The sequence below is a fragment of the Bubalus kerabau genome, chromosome 20 (genome assembly GCF_029407905.1).
Source record: "Bubalus kerabau isolate K-KA32 ecotype Philippines breed swamp buffalo chromosome 20, PCC_UOA_SB_1v2, whole genome shotgun sequence".
Taxonomy (NCBI): Eukaryota; Metazoa; Chordata; class Mammalia; order Artiodactyla; family Bovidae; genus Bubalus; species Bubalus kerabau.
In genome coordinates this window covers 55,368,772-55,383,227 of record NC_073643.1, presented here as the reverse complement: position 1 = coordinate 55,383,227, position 14,456 = coordinate 55,368,772, and the positions used below count along the sequence as shown (strand labels likewise).

Here is a 14,456-nt window from a genome sequence, read left to right as displayed (position 1 = left end):
CCTGTAACTCGGTTAGCCTTTCCTGCCTCATCATCTTTTTTTTTTTTTAAAAATTGTTTTGATGTGGACCATTTTTAAGTCTTTATGAAATTTGTTACAATATGGCTTCCGTTTTATGTTTTGTGTTTGGTTTTCTGGCCTGAAGGCATGTGGGATCCTAGCTCCCCAGCCAGGGATTGAACCCACATCCCTTGCATTGGAGAGCGACGTCTTAACCCCTGGACCGCCAGGGAAGTCTGTCATTATCTTTTGACCTGGTCCAAGTGAAACTGGGATGAGAGTGTTGTTCAGCTGCTGAGTTGTATCCTACTCTTTTCAACCCCATGGGCTGCAGCACACCAGCCTCCTCTGTCCTCCACTATCTCCCGGTGTTTGCTTAAATTTATGTCCATTGAATCAGGGGTGCTGTCTAACCATCTCATCCTTTGCCACCACCTTCTCCTTTTGCCTTCAATCTTTCCCAGCATCAGGGTCTTTTCCAATGAGTCAGTTCTTCCCATCAGGTGGCCAAAGTATTGGAGCTTCAGCTTCAGCATCAGTCCTTCTAATGAGTATTCAGGGTTGATTTCCTTTAGGATGGACTGGTTTGAGGGTGACAGTTTCCCATATGGTCCCTTGGTCTGATGTGTCTCTCCCTTCCTTCCCTATAATCCCTGCTGAGTCCTGGCCTCTTCCTTTTGCACACCCAGATCCTGCAGGCCCTGGGGAAGTCCTACCACCCCGGCTGCTTCCGCTGCGTCATCTGTAATGAGTGTTTGGACGGGGTGCCCTTCACTGTGGACTCGGAGAACAAGATCTACTGTGTCCGGGATTACCACAAGTAAGGAGGGACGGGGTGGGGAGAGCCGCTCGTGCCGGCCACGCTGGCTGCAGCCCTACAGACTGGAGGGTGGGGCCCGAGGAGGCGAGTCTGCAGGCTGTTTGAGCCGCTCTCCACGGTGCAGCCAACGTGCAGTGGTTTGGAGGGGTGCAGACCGCGTCTCGGGATCTGTGGATGCCCATGGGACAGGAACTGGCTAAAGAGTTATGTTTACTGGGAAAACAGGACCAAAAAAACCTATAGTCAGATTCCTGGCTAGGCCGCTGGAGGAGTCTGCCAAGCTCTGTGGCTCCAGCCTTACCAGACTTCAACAGGCACCGATTCAGGGCTGGCCTCCACACCCCCAGTTTGCCTGAGGCTTCACCAGGCACCATGAGGGGGCTAAACAGACAGTCTCCATCCCAAGTGGAGTGAGGGGGCCACGTGCGCTTGTTACCGCTGGGGAAAGCCCAAAGCAATAGTCCCAAGAATGTGCCAGGCCCGTCTTCATAAAGGGGTTCATGTGACGGGTGACGGGCGGGAGGCGGGGAGAGCCGACTGCGCTCTGCTTCTCCCCACAGGGTGTTGGCCCCCAAGTGTGCAGCCTGCGGCCTTCCCATCCTTCCTCCTGAGGTAAGATGCTTTCTCAGCTCTGCTCCTGGGGTTTTCCCAGACATAGCTCCCTGGGTCATTTACAAGATCTGTGTCCCGTTTTTGTGCTATGCTGTGCTAAGTCTCTTCAGTCATGTCTGACTCTTTGCGACCCCGTGGACTGTAGCCCACCAGGCTCCTCTGCTCATGGGGATTCTCCAGGCCAAAATACTGGATTGGGTTGCCATGCCCTTCCCCAGGGGATCTTTCCAACCCAGGGATCAAACCCAGATCTCCTGCATTGCAGGCAGATTCTTTACTGTTTGAGCCATCAGGAAAGCTGGTGTGGGTCCACCAAGAATACTGGAGTGGGTAGCCTATCCCTTCTCCGTGGGAACTTCCCGACCCAGGAATTGAGCCAGGGTCTCCTGCATTGCAGGTGGTTTCTTTATCAGCTGAGCTACCCGGGAAGCCCTGTTCTTATACCTGTTTAAAAATTCTAAAATCTCAGCTCTGAGACAGTGGTGTCCACACCAAGAAGCCTCTTTCTCATTAGCTGCCTTCCCGAGCCTGGTGCCCTTCTTATGCCCTATCTGTCCCTGTAATTGGGTCAATTTCTTTAAAAAAATTTTATCCTTTTTTTTTGCCGTACCACACAGCATGTGAGATCTTAATTCCCCAACTAGGGATCGAGCCCATGCCCCCTGCAGTGGACGTGTGGGGAAGTCCCTGCAAAATATTCTTTGACTCGATACTAGCTCCCAGATTAGACGACGAGAGATGAACAAGGTGGTCTTTTCACTGTTGACTCCAGCATTCCAGATGGTAGACCTACATCCCTCTCGCTTCCCCTCATCCCCTAATTGTGTCCTTTTTCCTGCCGCTGTTAGTATCCACGGCTGATTCCTGCTCTTCTCCTAAGGCCACTGTCTTGCTGCCCCGGGGCCCTCCCCCAGCCCCTGGCAGCAGAGCCCAGTGGCCTCCCAGCTAGCCTTGGGTTCTTGCTCTCTTTCGGTCTAGGGTTCAGATGAGACCATCCGCGTCGTGTCCATGGACAGAGACTATCACGTGGAATGTTACCACTGTGAGGTAGGCGGGCCCCTTCCTGCCCTAGAAGGCCCTCAGGACACATCGTAAAAGTCTGAGAAGGAAGCATCATGGGTTGATGGGGGCAAGATGCGGGCCAGGAGCTGTGTCCCAGGGCTGATGGAAGAAGTGGGGTGATTTGGTGGTGGGGTGGGGCAGAGGTTGCAAAAGATGCAGATGTTTGGGTATAACAGTCTTTTTACTATTTTCTCCACCTTTGTAACCACCGAGTCCTGAACTCGTCACGGCTCCTCTCCCTGAAGCTGCAGAGTTGAGGGAGGGGGTGGCGGGAAGTGTGGGTTTCAGATCCTTTTGGGGGCCCAGATTGTCAGGCTGGTGTGTCATTTGGGGGAATAGACTCCCTCCCCTTCAGCTTGTAGGTTTCTTCATCATGAAGAAACCCTCCCCACCTCGCTGCCATGCCACACTTGGAAACAGGCATGTCCCTGGTTGGTGTGAGGGCAGGCCCTCCCTGGGCAGGCTGGAGCTGCGTCTCTGCACCGTCGTTTTCTGCCCAGACAGAGTGAGGCAGCACCCTCTGCTGGTGTCTGGGTCTGTGTGTTGCCTTCATGTCACTCCTGCAATCTGTTTATTTTAATTATGAAAGTATGGTAAGACATTTACAGGAGACGTGGAAAATATAGATCAAAGTTACATATAGTTCCACTATATATTACAACTTTTAAGTAGATAAATCAAGACTTTTTAGTTGGAATTTCAGTATCAAACTCTCAAAAATTAAGAGAATGAATAGACAGGAAAGTAGAAAAATAGAGTAGACCTGAAAAGCACTATGAACCAATTCAACATAAGGTTTATACAATTTTCACGCAACAGCAGGATACAAGTTCAAGTTCCTACAGATTATAAACCAGGAGACACTGGAACACATCCAGGGACGTAAGACGAGGTGCCCAGCCTTCACGGTCTGCAGGGTTGAAGTCAGAAGCCGTGCAGGGCCTCTTGCAGTCTGCTTTTGTTTCCCCACCACTGCGTGTTTTTGCCTCACTCCAGGACTGCGGCCTGGAGCTCAATGATGAAGATGGCCACCGATGCTACCCCCTGGAGGACCACCTGTTCTGCCACTCCTGCCATGTCAAGAGGCTGGAGAAGGGCCCCTCACCTGCAGCCCTTCGCCAGCACCACTTCTAGCCAGAGCCTCCTGCAGACCTCACGGCCAGATGAGGAGCCAGGGATGCACCCTGAGAAGTCTGCCAGTTCATTCCAGACACCCCCGGGGTGGGATCGGGGCCGGGGGAGGCAGGGCAGGCAGGGGATTTCCTGAGTGTGTGCAGGGGGCGCCTTTGCTTTAACCAGGGAGGGGATCCCTGCCGGGCTGGGGCTGTGTATTTTCCAAGTGCCTTTCTCTGCTGCCACACCCTCATCAGATGACTCAGGAAGACGCCTCAGCAAGCACATGGCACGTGACAGATCTCATTGATGCGACTGAATGAACCCTCCTGTCCTTCCGGGAGGAGCTCATGCTTCAGAGGGAAAGACTTGCACTCAGCGTATGCTCTGAAGAGAGAGTTCAGCTGCCAGTGTGTTCAGTTCTTTCTCTCCACTTTGGGAAATACCTGCACCCAAACACCCCCTCCCAACCACACACACACAGACACACACCGCCTCCCAAACACACACACACCCTCCCAAACATGCACACAGACATACACCCCCCTCTCAAACACACACACACCCTCCCAACCACACACACACAGACACACACCCCCTCCCAAACACACACACCCCCTCCCAAACACACACACCCTCCCAAACACACAAACACCCTCCCAAACACACACACAGAAATACACCCCCTCCCAACCACACACACACACTCACCCCCTCCCAAACACACACCCCCTCCCAAACACACCCCCCCTCCCAAACACACACACACACTCACCCCCTCCCAAACACACACACACACACCCCTTACCCCCCCCACAAACACCCCTTCCCAACCACACACACACACACACACACACACACCGTAATTTAAGACTTCCTTCCACTCCAGAGCTTCACTTCTGTAGAATGGCTACAAATTTTAATTGTATCCTTGCAAAAGGGAAGTTCTAATATGTGCTCTGCATCTTAGGAGGCATTCACTTGGTTAAAACAGAACCAAGATTTGAAATGAGACGGAATTTCCTCCTTGTATCCGGATAGCATTCTGGTGCCCCTGCAGATCCTCATGCCATTAAAGGCAGCCTGGGGGCCTGACGGAGGTCGATCCTGTTCTATCGAAGTGGGCTTTGGGCTGAGAACTCGGTGCAGGCGCCAGGCCTCTTTTGCCCGCCTGCTTGCCCTTTTTCCCTCTGGGGCTCTCGAGAGTCTGGAACTTCAGAGTTGCTCCTGCAAAGGCAGGTCTCAGGATCTTCTGTGGGGATCCTCTTGTGTTTTGCTTATTTAACATGGGCTTTGGGAAAGGGTGCCCACATGTACTGAGACCTAGCCCCTTATAAACGAGGAGACTTTGTGTGTGTGAGATCTCAAAGCCAGCCTGGGAGAGAGAATCAGCATAAGTTATTATATTCATTTCACAGGTTTCTCTCTTGCCCAGTTCTTGGCCCAGGCATTAGTATAAGGTACACTGCTTTTGTCTGTTTTTTTTCTTCTTCTTTTTTAAAAAGTTGTTTCTCTCTACTTTTAGTCTCCCATACACACAAAAAAATACCTCACAGTAAAGAGCTTCACGTTAAGGAAGGATTTGTCCATCACACTGGCTTAGCCGGTGTATGTTAGGAATCCCTGGCTTTGCCCAGGTCAGCCCAGTGGGTCAGTACACTGAAATCGTAACTAAAGGTCAGCTGGGAATAGATCTGATTGATACTGGGTGCTCTTGCCGTATTCATTTCATCATCCTGGTTCCCCCAGGGTGGCAGGGGCTAAGGGCCACACGCTGGCAGGATCTCAAGGCCAAAGTCTGCCCTGTGTCACATGCCCAAGGCCAGAGGTCAGTACCCTTTGGCATTTCAATGAGAAGAAAGTGGAAGAGAAAGGTTGGCTGGCACTCACCCTCTCAGCCCACGGGGAGGAGCCCTGGGCCTTGCTGCAGGAAGGCAGGGGCCATCTCACTGGTGCCAGCTGGCAGGGAACACAGCGGCCGGTGTCTGCTCTCTGCCTCCTGACCTCACACCCAGAGTCAGGGACTGGGTGGCTGGGACCTTGGAAGGTGTCCGTGGACCCCAAAGTCACAAGGGACTCACAGGCTATTCACTGGCCCTGCTCTACTTGTAAGCCATGTTTTGGCTCATTTGGTGGCAATTGCCTGTAAGCAGCACAGAATTGGCACCGTGGCTTGTCTTTTCCATTTTGGTTAATTTCATTCTGTTGGAATACTTTGGCCAGATGTCACTTCAACCCAGGCTGTGATGTTTGCTTCCATTGGTTCCTTTTCATAAGCCGAGCCTCTTAAAAACCTGTGAGTATAGGGGGACTGGGGAAGTGAACCCTGGGGTCACCCCTCCCTTCCCAGTATATCATCCAGCTCAGCCTCGGTGAGGCTGGTGGACAGATGGAGCCAGTCAGTATATCTTAACCTTTCTCGGCCAACCTAGGTTAATTTCTGGCCTTGATGACACGCCTTTGCTCCACTGTCAAGTCAAGCAGAGCAAAGAAAACTGCCTTGGAGCCACGTCAGAAGTAGAGGATTTGTTTGCAAATTGGGTAACAGTTGACCTTTGAACAACACAGGTTTGAATTGCCTGTGTCCCTTGATATGTGGCTATTTTTCAGTAGTTAAATACTGCGGTTGGTACTGCACAATCTGTGGTTGGTTGAATCCACAATGCAGAGGCACCATGGTTACAGACAGCTGACTGTAAGTTATATGAGGATTAACCCTAGGGTTTTTCGAAGATCAACTGTAGTTTAAAAACCAGTGATTGATTTTTTAAATTAAATTTTTAAAGTGGCCTTGATTGAGGCAATTTCGGTTTCTCAGCAAATATTTCATACAAATTGAAGGACAATAACAGAATTTCTAGACATACTAGAAATCTGAGCAGCAGCTTCTCTTATTATCAGGTTCCCCTGGAGAGGGTACTGGGTAGGAATCTTGTGCCAGTTCTGTCTCCTCCTCAGGCCCTTGCACAAAAGCCGTGAATAGATGCACCCTTACCAGGTATTTTAAACTTCCTATGAATTATTAACCAAATCAAGCTGTAACGGGTAGTTATTTATAGGTGTGTAGAAAGAACATGGGCTTTCCAGGTAGCACTAGTGGTAAAGCATCCACCTGCCAAATGCAAGAGACATGATAGACCTGGGTTCGATCTGTGGGTCAGGAAGATCCCCTAGAGGAGGAAATGGCAACCTACTCCAGTATTCTTACCTGGAGAATCCCATGAACAGGAGCCTGGTGGGCTGCAGTCTGTAGTATTGCAATGAGTTGGACACAACTGAAGCAACTTAGCATGCACACACAGAACACACAAGCACTTCCTAGACCAGGATGAATAAGTTTGTTTTAAAAGGTAGAGCAAATAGCCCTGTCTTGAGCTTGGACTTTAGATAAAACAAAAACTATGGCTGATTCCAGACCCCAGAGCCAGCCTCCAACCTTGTCCCTTGCTTCACTTTGCCCCTGTTTTTTCTTGTCATTTTTTCCACCCCAGCTAGGGTCCTTCAAAGACTGCCTGGGTGCCCTGAGCAAAGCCAGTTGGGCCTATAGTATCAGGATTCTCTCTGCTGTTACCCTCCCATCCGTGGCTGAGTAGAAAGTGATTTGTTCATTTTTTTATAAGGAAGGGCATTGAGTCCTGTTGGGTCATTGCACGTGGCGGCAGGACTCTGTTTCTCCGTGGTTATAGCGCTTGAGTGAAAACCGCTTTCAGCCCAGTCCACTGAAGTTGTTCTCCTGAGTCCGGGAGGCCAGTGACGTAATCAAAGAGTTCCGATCGCTTTCAGGTCCTGCCATTGGCTTGTTTCCCTGGGCTCGAGTCACCCACGATGAAAAAGAATAATGTTTGAATTTGAGAGAATGATCTGGAATTCACACTTCTTTGCAGGCCATATTTGTGTGCCATTAACTACAAGTGTGAAGGTTTATGAGGGCTATGACGGCTGCTGGTGCTCTTGTAAAGAATATGTGTAAGACTTGACCCCACACTGTTGCTGTCTGATGCACCTATGCAAACTATCAGCCAGGAAACCACATGCTTTGTCTTCTTTGTGCCAGCAATGAGTCCTGATTTCTCAGTTACTATCTGAAGTATTAAGAACTTTTAAAAGCTACAGGAAAAAGATGAGGAAGAAGTGTTAACTATCATTTGTTCTGAGCCAGCACTGGACAGATGTGGGCAATTTCCATAGAGTGGATGAAAAGTTCACTTGGCAGAGACATCATTGTCCCCTCCCTGTGTCTCTTCTTTTACTTTGATTGATTCAAAATACTGTTACTGTAAAATTATTCATAATTTTACTGTTACTATAAAATTATTCAGAATATTACTATAAAATTATTCAAAAGATTGTTATGATAAAATTATTCAAAATTTTTACTGTTACTGTAAAACTATTCAAAATCTCATGACAATAAAACTGCCTTAATTTGTAGACTATTAAAGTGATCTCCACCATAATGATGTTTCCTGGATCTTCTTTGTGTGTGTGGAGTAATAAGTAGATGGTGCTTTTTGCTAATGGGATTTGGTCTTTTAGAGCTCTGGATTTTTTTTTCTTTGCCATTATGGTTTATCACAGGATATTGAATCCCAGAGGTGAGTGACCCTCTAGATTTAAGGCAGCCATGTGCAGGAAGGCAGGTCTTGGCAAGGGGAAGCGGCAAGCAACAAGAGTGGCTATTCTGACTTTACAGATGTTAGGCTACTGTTTTTCTACAACTGACGCTACAAGGGATGAAGATGTAGCTGGGGAAGACGTCTGGGCTGGGGTGTGCCCAGGACTAGAGATGAGGTCTCCTGGCTGCTCTAGCATGGAAGAAGAGGAGAGGAGCCTATGTGACTGCCCTCCATGACCAGGGAGGGAATGCCCTGAGTCAATTCCTGTGGTCAACCCTCTGGGGCACAGGAAGCCCTTGGGCAGGACACCTTTGGGATCAAAAGCCCGGATTCAAGATCTAACTCCGATTCCACCACCTAATTGCTCAATGAACGCAAGCAAATTTTGTTCCCTCATCTGTAAAAATGGCTATAACAACGGAACTTAATTTATAGGACTATTGTGGAATTGACTGAATTAGTCCAAGTAAGGGCTTTCCTGGGTGGCTCAGTGGTAAGGAATCTGCCTGCCACTGCAGGAGACTCAAGAGATGGAGGTTCAATCCCTGGGTCAGGAAGATCCCCCAGAGGAGGAAATGGCAACCCACTCCAGTATTCTTGCCTGGAGTATTTCATGGACAGAGGAGCCTGGTGGGCTACATTCCAGGGGGTCAAAGAGTCAAACACGACTGAGCACAGCACACATACATACACACAGTTCAAGTAGCAAACAGAGCTCTTGAAAGAAAGTAGCCTTCCAGGCTCCTCTGTCTGCGGAATTCTCCAGGCAAGAATATTGGAGTATTTAGCTGTTCCCTTCTCCAGGGGATCTTCGCAACTGAGGGATTGAATCCAGATCTCTCGAATTGCAGGCGAATTCTTCACCATGTGAGCTACCAGGGAAGCCACTGCTCAAGTTACAGGTTTGAAGACGTACTAGATCTTTCCATGGGGACAGTCAACAAAATACAAATGGATCAAAGTACGTGGAAAAAAGCAATACAAACAAAAACAATTTGAAAAAAAATCAAGAGGTAATTATTGAGTATATAAAAGTGAAAATTACTTGAAGTTCAAAAATACAAGGAAAAGGAAAATGTAAATAAACTAAAAATGTTGCAATGTGTTTGACAGCTAAAGAATTAAAATCCTTAATATATTTAAAAGTTCAACAAATCTATTAAGAAAATTAGTACATATATCAAGATAAAATATATACATTAAGTAATATAAGCCAAAGGAAGTTCCATTTTTCAATTATGAAAATTGCAAAAAATAATGAAATTTATAATACTGATGAACATTCAAGGAAACTGATGCTATTGATGGAAATGTGTATCTAGTTTTTTGGCAGGCAATGTGAAAATATGTACCAAAGTATTAAAAACATCCATGAAATGGACTTTAAAAACATCTGTCTGATCGTTCAACATCTAAAAACTTTTAATACATATCAGAAATAATTCAACTCAGCATTATTTTTTTAAGTATTAAACTGATGATTCAAATTCCCCAAAAAGGTAAATATTTGAAATATATAGTTTTTTCACGGGCTATCTTCAAGGAATATTTAATGACCATAAATCTCAGACGAAAGCTAAGGGAACAAAATGAGAACATTTGTCAAACAATCTCAAATTTGGAAAAAATGCTTGAGGTTTGACAGAAAACAACAAAATTCTGTAAAGCAATTATCCTTCAATTAAAAAAAAGATTTGGGAAAAAATACGTGTATAGGTTTATTTATATTAAAAAGTATGGAAGAAGTCCATAAAAAAAAATTATGACGCTGATAGTAATGAGGAGGAATTATGACGTTAATAGTAATGATCTCGTGATGGGAATTTGGATTTTTTTTTTAATTCCCAGTACTTTTCTGTATTTTACAAATGTCTTGTAATTTCTTCAGGAGGAAAAAACGTGTTGGAGAGTTTAACTGATCGATTGAATGATTAGTGAATGGACAGTGTCAGATGTTACGTTTCAGGTTTCACTCTCGTTTCCAACACAGACCTTCCGTCCTTCTTAGGTCTTCCACTCAGGCACCAATAAAAGGAGCTGTAATATATTAGATAACACCCTCTGAAAGGACAGGGCTGCAGACCCCGAGCCCTTTGCGGACCCCCAGGCAACGCGCGCAGTCGCACTGCAGCGTTCCCGCCTCCGCTGCAGCTTAGAGCTCGCCGGATCCCGGGAAACGGACTGCGCGGCTCTTCGCGTCGCCGCGGGGGTTTCTGCTCCACAGGAAATAGGGCCAGAATCTCTGCCTTAAATGCGCAGTTGCGTCATCCGCTAGCTAACCTCCTACCACAGCACACCCCCCACCCCCCAACTACCACCATCCTAGCTGTGTTTTCTTAAATGTACCCCGTTTACAGAGTCTCCTCGTGTGCATCATTAATTAGGGCACTTTGCAATTTACAAACCACCTGAGACAACTCCGGGTTCCAAACCCAGCTCAACAGATGACATTTTGGACAGAGCAGGCTTAAGGAAATCAACCCCGAATATCCACTGGTAGGACTGATGCTGAAGTTACAATACTCTGGCCACCTGATGCGAATAGCCGCCTCACTGGAAAAGACTCTGATGCTGGGAAAGACTGAAGGCAAAAGGACAAGGGGGCAGCAGAGGATGAAATATCACTGCCTCGATGGACATAAATTTGAACAAACTCCGGGAGATACAGGAGGACAAGGGAGACCGGCCAGCTACAGTCCATAGGGTCGCCAAGAGTCGGACAAGAGGTAGCGAATGAACAGCAACACAACAAGCCTTAACATTCGAGACATTTACCCTTCTGACGAGAGTCCTTGCTAAGGACACCCTGTTAACATCAAGCCCAGACACGACAAAAAGTACACCTCGAGCCAGCCAGGAGTCGAACCTAGAATCTTCTGATCCGTAGTCAGACGCGTTATCCATTGCGCCACTGGCCCTGTACAAGTCATCCTTGCACTAGAGCGCAGATCACGCCTTACGCACCTAACGACAGGCTCCACGACAGTAGCGCTGCATTTCCGACGCTCGGCCGGGCGCTGCGTGATTCGGGTCTGCAAGCTCCCAAGGCTCCGCCTCTCCCAGCCAACGCGCTCAGCCAATCCTCAGTCGCTACGTCACCGCGCTCTTCCTCGCCCTCCCACGGCGTCGCGTCGGAATGTGCGCCTGTGGAGCTCAGTGCCCGCGCACTAAGTTTGTCCAGCGCCGCGTCCCGTTTTCTCTCTCAGCCTGGCGGGGCGGGGCGGTGGGAAGAGGCTGGGACCTGCGGCCGCTGTAGGAGGGTGACCGGTATTGCCGGAGCCGAGGTGGCGCGGGGCGGCGCGGTCGGAAACCTAGGAGGGAGGCTGTGGTGCAGGATGGCGGCCACGACCTACGAGCGGCTGAAGCTGTGAGTTCCGCGGGCCAGGGGCCGTTGCCTGAGGGGGCTGCAGGGCAGCGGGGTGCGGTGGGGGGCAGGTGTCGGCCGCCGGCCGCGGGGAGGCTTCCTGAGTCCACGCCTGGGGCGGCGGGCCGGGTGTCGGAGCCCCGCGCGCTCCCCGCCTTCCTGGCCGGGCGCAGCCGCCCCTGGGGCCCTGCCGGAGTCTCCACAGGCCCGGGAGCGACAGTCCCGCCAGCCTCTCTCCGCTGGACTCCGCCTCAGCGCCCGCGGCGGGGGCGCAGAGCTGCTCGCCCGGCTCGGCGTTAGCATGCAGCCCTCCGGGCGCCCTCCTTCCCATTTTATTTTTTTTTTGCAGTGGTGGCGTCTAAATTTATCCTTATTGCTTAGGAGAGAAAAAGTTTTTTTCTTGTTTCATGGGTCCATGGCAGCATTTTAAAGGCTCACACACAAGTGGATAAACCTGGTCTAGCTGGCCATTGAAGCCTTCCCGACCAGTCTTTAGGCTGCAGGAAAAATTTAAAAGTACAAGCCAGTACTCTCAAGGCCCTAAAAAAGTCTACTACTACTACTAAGTCACTTCAGTCGTGTCCGACTTTGTGCGACCCCAGAGACGGCAGCCCACCAGGCTCCCCCGTCCCTGGGATTCTCCAGGCAAGAACACTGGAGTGGGTTGCCTACTTGGCTCTAAATGTTATGCCGCCCAAGCATAAAGCACATTGCTAAGTCCATGTTGACAGCCAGGGGCTACTGTCGAGAATTTTTGGCTCTGCAGATCGAGTTTTCGCTAAAGCCAAGCTCTCGAGGCTTTGAGAAAATAGGCTCTGGTTGTTAAGAGTTGTGAATTAGGTGTTGGTAGGGTTTGAGGTTTGTCCTGGATTAAAAAGTAGTAACGTGTATTTCCCTTAGGGTTTAGCATCAGCCCTTGCACTTTGCTTGTCTGTGAATAACTTTGTTCTACTCACTTCGTGTTTTAATGTTTTACCTCTAGACTGAAAATCCAGTGATTGGTACCTCAGAATGTCGGGCAGCAAAAGCAAATGTAATTTTCCAGAAGCTTATCTGTCCTTAAATAAGTTAAAATATCTTGGGACTTAGGCAGAGATATCACATTTCCTCTACAGGGAAAGGAGGACAGCAAGATGTGGTTTGGACACTTCCTATGCTCACAGAATCTCAAGCTCACTTAACTTTCTGGAAGGTTCAGATAAAGGTTATGGCTGCAGAATTGAAAGTGAGGTCATGTCCACGTCAGATGTTTTGCGTAAAAGACTATTACTTTTTCCTCAGCCGCTCCCCGCCCCCCACCTGCCAGTCTCCTGACTCTAATTCCCTTGGAAAACCCCAGCTGCAGGCACTCTCGCCTGGTTCTCCTTTGCAAGGTGATCCTTGTTGGTTAATTGAGTCTAGGGAGCTGTCTTTGACTGGTACTGGCCAGACTAGTGTCACGTGGGCCGTCCTGGCTAATTAGGTTATTGTTGTCTACCTGATAGTCACTGAAGGGTTTAATGGATCCTCTACCAGGTGTCAATTGTGTTGAAGCAGTTTGGAGCCTTGGCTTGATTGCCGCTCAGCATTAGGTTAGGAAACGAGGTCCAATTTTCCTGTGGCCAAGGTTGACTGGGATGGAGAACTTGAGAGTTAGAGTGATAACTGCCTAGGAGGCACTGAAGCAGTCCCCAGACTTAAAAAGGTGGGGCGGGGCGCTCCATATACATAAAAGAGAAAGGAAACTTGGCACTGACATGGTGAGCCTGATGCTTTTTTGCATTGATTTTTGTGAGAAGTGGAGACTATAAATTTGTTTGGGTGAAAAAGCAAATCTGGGGTTATATGAAAGTCACGTTGCACTTTGTCAGTTCTTAAGTTTTTCTGCCTGAAAAAATAGTTCTAAGTGCTTCTGTAAACGAGGATACAACTTTTTTTTTTTTTGATAGATACAACTTTTTTACAACTTTATTTTTCTTTGTCAGGGAGTGTGTGTGTTGGAGCCTGCTCTTATTTCTTCTGTTTTGCCCTTGCTGCTCTGAGGCGTGGTTTTAAAATGTGGCCTCTCTGACCTGAGGGGTTTTTTTGTTTTGTTTTGTTTTGTTGATGCATTGGAGGTTGAAGCAGTTTCTGACCCAGGTAAGAATTAGTGGGACACAATGGTCATTTTCTCAAGTGCCTAGAGATGTGTGTTAAGAGATTTGTGCAAGAGATAGTATGATTATTTTATAATGGAAGTATTGTTACTGGCTTTATTTAAATATTGAAGTGCTTGGGATTTTAAAAATTTGTCCTTTGTTATGCCATACATTTTTCCCAGCCCATCTCTGTCGTATGATGGTCACCTTCTAATGTCTGCGTTTCATCCTCTACTCTCCTGCTTACAGTCTCCAGTTCCATTTTATTGACCCATAGGATTAAGCCCAGGTTTCTCAGCCACCTGTGTTCTTGCCTCTCCACAGTCTGTCCTCTGACCTTATTTCCCGTAACTGCTCAATGCCTTTTGTTTCTCATTTCGCCAGCCTTGGCCACCCTCTTTTTACCTCCAGGTTAGTCTTATTTTGATCTTCGTATCCAGAAGGGCTTCTTCCTCTCTCCCCTCTTTACATGCTGATCACATTTGTGGTAGAGCTGAGAGAGTGCAAGCTGTTTCAGTCACAGCAGATTTATATTCCCTTGCCGCTTTGTGTCCTGACCCTGTTACTTACTCTCTCTGAATGGGATTTAATCTGTAAAATGGGAAGGTTTCTACCTCACAGTATCATTATTACAAGGGTTGACAGAGTGTAGACAAAACCAGCATGCTTAACAGGTAACTCTGTTTCTCTGTGAAGCTTTCCCCCCGTATCTGTCTCTTCACTGGGCTCCTGTAACAGTCTGCTCTCACAGG

At 48.2% G+C, this 14,456-nt stretch overlaps 2 protein-coding genes and 1 non-coding gene across 4 annotated transcripts in view; 2 read left to right on the top strand and 1 right to left on the bottom strand.

The window, feature by feature from the left end:
* LIMD1 (LIM domain containing 1) overlaps nucleotides 1–4,285 on the top strand; it is a 75,621-nt gene extending 71,336 nt beyond the window's left edge. The window contains exons 5-8 of the mRNA XM_055557116.1: nucleotides 690–820; nucleotides 1,381–1,432; nucleotides 2,411–2,479; nucleotides 3,491–4,285. Coding sequence (XP_055413091.1) covers nucleotides 690–820; nucleotides 1,381–1,432; nucleotides 2,411–2,479; nucleotides 3,491–3,628 — 390 coding nt within the window. The 3' untranslated portion in view covers nucleotides 3,629–4,285. The remainder of the gene's footprint in view (nucleotides 1–689; nucleotides 821–1,380; nucleotides 1,433–2,410; nucleotides 2,480–3,490) is intronic.
* A 6,762-nt stretch (nucleotides 4,286–11,047) lies between these two features.
* Nucleotides 11,048–14,456, top strand: part of SACM1L (SAC1 like phosphatidylinositide phosphatase) — a 69,801-nt gene continuing 66,392 nt past the window's right edge. The window contains exon 1 of one of the 2 annotated variants that reach the window (XM_055557118.1): nucleotides 11,048–11,590. In XM_055557118.1, coding sequence (XP_055413093.1) covers nucleotides 11,559–11,590 — 32 coding nt within the window. In that variant the 5' untranslated portion in view covers nucleotides 11,048–11,558. The remainder of the gene's footprint in view (nucleotides 11,591–14,456) is intronic. The other variant, XM_055557119.1, reaches the window with a different exon arrangement.
* On the bottom strand, nucleotides 11,069–11,141 carry TRNAR-ACG (transfer RNA arginine (anticodon ACG)). Its single transcript has one exon. It is a non-coding gene; the product is annotated as a tRNA-Arg (tRNA).